General features: G+C 51.7%; 1 protein-coding gene across 1 annotated transcript; it reads right to left on the reverse strand.

Annotated features, from left to right (window-relative positions):
- Positions 1-230: 230 nt before the first annotated feature.
- CCL5 (C-C motif chemokine ligand 5) lies at positions 231-6,980 on the reverse strand. The gene is made up of 3 exons (XM_055580136.1): positions 6,845-6,980; positions 5,202-5,313; positions 231-691 (listed from the first exon to the last, which is right to left on the reverse strand). The coding sequence occupies exons 1-3, from the start codon at positions 6,918-6,920 to the stop codon at positions 604-606; spliced, it is 276 nt and encodes a 91-aa protein (XP_055436111.1). The 5' UTR covers positions 6,921-6,980; the 3' UTR covers positions 231-603.
- Positions 6,981-7,634: the final 654 nt, after the last annotated feature.

Raw genomic sequence — 7,634 nt, forward strand, 5'->3', positions numbered from 1 at the left:
CTTGGCTTAGCGTAGAAAAGCCACTGGTCACTTTATCTGCCCTGTCCTGCCCACATGCCTTCTCACAGAGCCTGCCCCCCCGCTCTGCTCACAGCCCCCAGATCCAGGCTGGACACCCAACAGGTCAAGCCCTGGATCCAAGGCTTGGCTCACAAGGGAGGGGGCGGTTCTGGAGAGGAAATCAAACCAAGAGTCAGCTTTGCAATCGCTTGGAGAATTTTAATGAACAGCTGATTTCTTCTCATTTGCCAGTCCAGCCCTCCCCAGTGAGGGGCCGAGATGGGGGCTCTGGTCACGGGCCATGACCGGAGGAGCCCAGTCTCCCGCCCTCCTTCCCCTCCAGAGACGTCGGCATCCTTTCTGACTGCAGAGCGGTGGCTGGGCAGGGGCTCTGGAGCTCGGAGCTTAGAGACCTCCTGTGCACAAGGGCAGAGCCCCAGGCACACTGGGGGGCTTTTACAGCAGCTGCTGCTGCGTGGGGTGGAATCTGTGCCTCCCCAGGAGAGGGTGGGAGGAGGGCACTGCGGGGGAGCCTCCCAAGCTGCTTAGGACAAGAGCGAGAAGCAGAGTTGGCGCAAGTTCAGGTTCAAGGTGTCCTCCACCCTAGCTCAACTCCAAAGCGTTGATGTACTCTCGCACCCACTTCTTCTCTGGGTTGGCGCACACCTGGCGGTTCTTCCTGGTGATAAAGCTGCGGGAGAGAAGAGAGGGGGACTTGGTCAGTGTGGAGACAGCCAGGTTTGGGGATGAGGGGGACTGAGGCCAGGAGGAAATGATACCGGGTGGGTTATTTTTGGAGCTCCACGATTGTGTTTGTGGCTTTCAAGGAAAGGATGCTTTCTCTTCTGTTGGGTCAAAGGGCTACAAGCCAGAAGCAGCTATATGTGCACTGTAATCCCCACGCCTCTGTACAAACACATGTACCCCGGAGAGCTCAGGGAATACGGGGTTCGAGGAGCCCAGGGTTGAGCGGGTCAACCACTAGCCTTTCTCAGCACTTCCTGTTTCAGAACCTGTGCTGGCTGCTGAAGACGCAGAGAAAAAGAGGCACCCTCCAGAACTGAGTCACGGCTGACTAAGTGGGAGACGAGGCGGCAAAACAAATGCGCGGTGTGGTTTTAGGTAACACAGCACCCGCCACACGTAGCCACTCCACGAAGGAACCCGTCTGTGGGTGAATGGAAGAAGGACTCAAGTGAGTCTTGAGTTCACCACTCACTGGTTAGATCACCTTGGGCAAATCTCTTAGGGCCTCTGAGTCTACATTTACCTCTAAAATATGGAGAGAAATAATCCCTACTTTGCACAATTGCTGTGAAGCTCAGATGAGATAAGTGAGTGAATGAGTTTTGGGAAATACCACATATGTGTTGTTACTGGGGTGCTGTGGGGCCTCTGTTTTAGGGTGGATCAGAGCAACATGAGACCAGGGGTTCTGGTAGTGGATGTGGTGGTTTGGAGAGGTTGAGGGCCCTGAGATATGAATACTTGTCAAAGCAATTAACCGGCCAGGATGTGGAGGCCAGTCTACAGGTATCTATGGTATCAGTTGGAGGGCTCGCAGCCTGGGGACCATGGGCCCCGTCCAGCTGCCTGCCCTGCCAGTTTTCTGGGAGCTTGGTTCTCTCTGGGGGATGCCCCGGGCCTGGCCAGCAGTGCTTCTTGAGTTATTGCTGTTTAGTAGCTAAGTTGTGTCTGACTCTTTTGTGACCCCACGGACTGTAGCCCACCAGGCTCCTCTGTCCACGGGATTCTCTAGGCAAGAATACCGGAGTGGGTTGCCATGTCCTCCTCCAGGGGATCTTCCCGACCCAGGGATCGAACCTGCATCTGCTGCTTGGCAGGCGGGTTCTTTTCCACTGAGGCGCCAGGAAGGGGCTGGCAGGGCCGTAGTTCATTCACAAGTTCCTCTCCACCTCGCCCTGCCTCCCTGCAACCTCTCTTACTTTGCCTTCTCCTGCAGGACGCTTTCCTGCGTCTTTCTGGGATTTTTTTTCAGACAAAGTGAAGGCTTGGGTTGTCTGATGAGGATGAGGATCTCTTGGCCCCTTTTCCTGCTCTGTCATGGACAGCATGTGCTCTCAGGGGAGCTGCTTCGCCTTCTCTGAGCTGCGCTCTGAGCGCCCCATCGCCTCTCTTTCTCCCCCTTTCTCGGTGTGCAGAGAAGAGAAATTGAGCAGAGGGCTGTTCTGAGTTGTTTTCTTGTTTGGGGTGGTGAGGGAGCTTCTGACGCAGACCCTGCTCTGGGCCAGCCAGGTGTCATACAGGAAATCCTGCCGGCTCACTGTCCTCTCTCCTCGGCCCCGAAGGCTTGTGGCCAGGAAATTAAAGGCCAGGAAACCGCCATCTGGAGGGTGCCCCGGCCTCCCGCTTCTCCATGATGAATGTGAGACTGGACAGCAGCCTCCCTTGCCAGGCCATCTCTCCCCGCACCCCCGGCCTCCGTGGGGACCCTGTCTTGGCCCAACTACCCTCCACCTTCACCTGCTCCTCCTGGGGAGCAAGTGTGCTCGGCATCGTTGCTCTTTCCTCCCATGTGCTCCCTCAAGTCTCTGGCCCTGGGTGTGGCACACCGTGGGTGCCTAATGAATGTTTATCAAAAGAGTTAGTGACTGGATGAATTGCATTAGCTCATCAAGTTTCACTTCTATGTATCTAAGAATACATTTGTGGGGAGAAAGATGATTAGTTAACACCTACCAGGCACCTACCTGTGTGCCAAGAGATAGTCTAATTTCATTTTTCTTTTTATTATTCTCACTTTGACCCAGGGAGGGAAATACCTCTATTCTCCTCCACTTTGCAGACAAAGAAACTGAGGCTCAGAGAAGTGAAGTGACGAGCCTGAGCTCACACAGCTACTAAGTGGAAGAGCTGGGGTTCCAGGGAAGACAGACTGGCTGGAGCAGCTGAGATGGTTGAAATGCCACTCTGACATCAGAAGACCCCCTCCTCCCTTAAAAAAAAGTCACACCTCCAGTCCCAGCCCCGTTTCCTCGGCTCCTAACCCTTCAGCTCACACTCCCTGCTGGCACTTCCACAGGCTCATGGTGCTGGCATCTTCGTCCTTTTCCTTTTTCTTTTTTAATTGGAGTATAATTGCTTTACAAGTGAATCATATATATACATATATCCCCTCCCTCTTGGACTTCTCCCCGTCCCACTATCCCACCCTTTAGGTCCTCACAGAGCACCGAGCTGAGCTCCCTGGGCTACATAGCAGTTCCCCCTAGCTCTCTATTTTACACATGGATATTTATGTCACACCTAATCTAATTCATCCCACCTTCCTGGGATCTTAGTTCCCCTCTCAAGGATGGAACCCAGGCCCCCTGCATTGGAAGCACAGAGTCTTCACCACTGGGCCACCAGGGAAGTCCCATTCCTTTTCTTTTAAAACAGCTCTTCCTTGGGACTTTAGGGGGCTCCACATTTCACCCTTCTCCAGGTACGAGCTGAAACCTCAGCGTCACCCTCAAGCCCTCTCTTCTTCCTTGCTCCCGACCTCACATCACCTCCCAGGCTTGCTGATTCTGCCTCAGAAGTTTTCCCACCCCTGTCTCTCCTTCCCTTCAAGTCCTCTTCAACCTCAGTACCACTCATGCGGACAGCCTCTCCACTGGACCCCTCTTATCTAGACTTTCCCTGTTCTAGCTCATTTCACACTTTTGATTCTTTGTGCTGACCCTCGAGGCCCTCAATGCTTTTCTACACGGAGACTCTACAAAAACCTAAAGAGAGTTCTGGCAACATCCCTGCTGCCTGATACACCCATCCCTCAGTCTGATCCCAAGTCAAGCAGCGCAAACTTTCCCTACATCCCTTCTCTTAGCTGCACCCCCGAGGCGCTGCGTGTTCCTTCTCTCCTCTTGTGTTCTCATGTAGGGTGTCCTGGTCATTGCAGCATCTAACTGACTCCCGGAAGGGCGGGGGTGGTGGTTTACTCCTCTCTGCCCGTCCATAGTAGGTGCTCAAAGAAGGTTTTTCTGTTTTGCTTTTCCGTCCGAAAAATACTTGCTTTCAGAAATAAAATTAGTAGTACTAAACAGCAAATATATAGTATAGCAATAATTTGAAGAATTCATCAGGACCAAAGGCCAACTCTGAATACCTACAACTGTGAATCCTACAACTTTGCCAATGCCGCAGGAATTTTTGGATTAAAAAACTTCATCGTGGGTGGTCCAGTGGGTAAGACTCCACGCTCCCAGTGCAGGAGCCCCAGCTCCATCCTTGGTTAGGGAACTAGATCCCACATGCCACAACTAAGAGTTGGCATGCTGCAACTAAAAGGGTCCTGAAGGTCAGCAGCTAAGACCCAGTGCGGCCCAACAAATGAGTAAATATTAAAAAAAACCCCAAACAACAACAACAACAAAGTCCTCATTATACAGAAAACTTCACGACTGCCCCGTTTTCATTCTTTAAGTCTCTATCGTCTTAAACTCCATAAGCAACTATGGCTAATGATCTTACTAGTATAGAAAGAGGCTCCAGAGACAGGCTCCTTCCCTCACTTACTGCGCAACCTTGAGCAAGTCACCGAACCTCACTGGGTCTCAGTTTCACTCTCTGAAACGTGGAGAGAATTCTTCATACCCGTCAGGGATGCTATGATAAAATGTAGAGCTAATGCATGTAAGACATTTGACACACAGCAGGAACTTCCTAGGTAGCAAGAATTATTATTTTTCCAAATGTCATAGCTTGCGCATTTAAAAGAGAATCTCATTTCATTATTTTTTCCTCATCAATCAATAACTTTTTTTTCTTTTTAACACGCTGCAACTAGGGCCTTGACCTCTGACCTCCCCTTTCTAGTTCCTCTGAGGTTGTGGGTGACTTTGATTGGGGGCAGGATGTGGGGGACTGTGGGGTCCTTTTCTGGAAAGGGATGTATGAGTTGAGCTTCTCGACCCAGGCACATTGCAGACCAGGTTCATCCTGGTCACATCCATAAAGATCAGAGAGCTAACCTAGCCCATCAGAATCGGGGGGCTCCTCCAGGAACACGTTGTCTAGCTTGTTCCACAATAGCTGGGGAATCTGAATCCAGAGAGGGCAGAACACAGCTATTTGAGCAGCTGGAGGATGGGTGGGAATGCCCTCTCTGAGGGCTCCTGCCAGGGGAGACTGATTCTGGGCGGGAGTTTTCCCTCCAACCCCCCCAACCCCGAGGGTTCCACGGGGCTGAGACTCACACAACTGCTGCCATGGAGCACTTGCTGCTGGTGTAGAAATACTCCTGGACGTGGGTGCGGGGCAGCGGGCGGGAGATGTAGGCAAAGCAGCAGGGCGTGGTGTCTGAGGCATCTGGGAGAAGGAAAGAAGGAGACTCCTGGATCTGTCGCCAGTGCACAGTGGGTACTGCGCTGGGCACTTTATAGGATTTATCTCCAGCAGACTATTTTCCTCCTTTGGCTGAAACTGAGGCTCAGAGAGGTAAAGACACTTAGCCGTGGACACACAGTGCCAGAGTGGGGATTCTCTCACCTAACCCTTGAGGCCAGCTGGCCTCCTTCTTTCTACACCACAACCCCATGCCTTGGGCTCTCAGGGCAGGCTGGGTCTCCTCCGGGCTGGTCTTAGTTCCTCCGCCCTTATTCTTGCCCTCCTAGGATCCTCAGTGGATTCGGAACTTGGTTTCTTTGAGACCTAGCCTGGGTTGTGGGGAGGTTTTTTAAAACTCAGACTTCATGACTCAGCCAGGACACCAAAGAGGGGCCTGAAGATGCATACTGCATCGTGGGAGCCTCTGACTGAAGCTACTGAGAGAAGGAGGACTTTTTGTTGGTCAGTGATTTCAGGATGCCCCCGGGAAGGGTCAGTTGCCATTTCTGAACAGAGTAGTAGTGTTTCAGAGCCAAGAAGAACTGGGTTTGAATACCACTTTTCTTACTTCCTAGCTGCGTGACCCTGAACAGGTTACTTAACCTCTCTGGACTGTCAAAGAGAGCTCCTCAAAGATTAGATGTGAATATTAAGTAAGATGAGATATGCAAGGCAATCAGCACAATACTTGATCCATAGTGGACATTTAATTAGATTTTATTATCTGTTCTCTAAATCTATGAAATGGGGAAAGTATGACTGTCCCAGGAGGATTTTAGTCAAGTACTTAGAAACTTCTTAGAAACCCTGCTGGTGATGACAGACATGAGTTAGTGGTGTTTGCAGGTCAGCTCGAGCAGCCTTTGCCTGTTAGTAACCCCAATCCAAATTTGGTGAGCACCTGCAGGGCTTGGGGTGTAGACCTTGAGGACACAGACAAATTGATCAGAGGGGTCCCTGCCATGCAGTGGCTTAGAGACCTATCCTGGACAACTGGACATCTGAGTAAAGCAATGTGGAAGAATATAAATCATAGGAGTCAGATGGTATAAACGCTGCAGCTGAAAAGAGGGCGAGGGCTTCCTTGGTGCCTTAGTGGTAACGAATCCCCCTGCTAATGCAAGAGACACATATTCAACCCCTGGTCTTGGAAGATCCCACATACCCATGGGGCAACTAAACCCGGGCACCACAACTACTGAGTTTGTGCTCTAGAGCCCAGGAGCTGCAAGTACTGAGCCCAGGCACCCTAGAGCCTGCACTCCGCAACAAGAGAAGCCACTGGAATGCAAAGCTCTGCAATTAGAGAGTAGCCTCCTGCTTACTGCAACTGGAGAAGAGCCCATGCAGCAATGAAGACCCAGCACAGCCAAAATAAACAAATAAAAATAAATTATATATATATATATATATATATATATATATATATATATATATATAAGGAAAGAAAAGAAGGTGAGATCCGGGCGAGTCCTTTAAGGGCTGGCCCCGGGGACTGTGGACTTGAACTTACATGGGGAGGCAGATGCAGGAGCGCAGAGGGCGGCCGCCGTCAGGAGGACAGCGAGGGCAGCGGCGGAGACCTTCATGGTAGCTGTGGGCAGAGGCTGGGCGATCCGCGTGCTGATCCTCTGCAGCTCCGGCTGGCCCTTTACAGGGTGCCAGGCAGCCCTTTATAGGGAGGCAGGCTGGCGGACGGGGCGCCCCCGCTTGGGGAGTTTCCAAATAGCAGCCACACACTGCTGCTGATATCATCAGTGAAATTGCACAAAACGGAAAAGAAAACTGAAATAGCCTCCGGAAATATATGTGTGTATGGGAGTGTGTGTGTGTGTGTGTGTGTGTGTGTGTGTGTGTGAGAGAGAGTGTGTGTGTGTCTCTCTATGTCTTCTCACGGCCTTCGCATCCAGAATGAGCTCATCACTTCCCTCTTGGCCCTCGAGAAGAGCCAGCACAAGCCGCGGTGGCAGAAAATCTCTTCCACCGCAGACAGCCTGGGCTTTGTCTGCCAGGGCGCTCCCTGGTCCTCCCAGAGATCCAGAAGCTGCTTCTCCCGGGGCAGGAGGAGGGGCAGAACGACCAGATGGGAGCCCGGGTGCCCTGGTTCCCAGTGCAGTGCTCCGTCCATGAAGTACTGCTCATCGTGATGAGATGTGTTATTGGGGCATCCTCGAAACTGAACCCAAGTGGTGGTCTGGATTAGACCCGAGGTCCTCCTGTCTCAAAGCATTAGATACAGTCGCTGTTCATCAATTCCTATTTGGGTAATTCAGAATTAGTGACAGTCTGGCCTGGGCTGAAGT

Source organism: Bubalus kerabau, chromosome 4, assembly GCF_029407905.1.
Source record: "Bubalus kerabau isolate K-KA32 ecotype Philippines breed swamp buffalo chromosome 4, PCC_UOA_SB_1v2, whole genome shotgun sequence".
Lineage (NCBI taxonomy): Eukaryota > Metazoa > Chordata > Mammalia > Artiodactyla > Bovidae > Bubalus > Bubalus kerabau.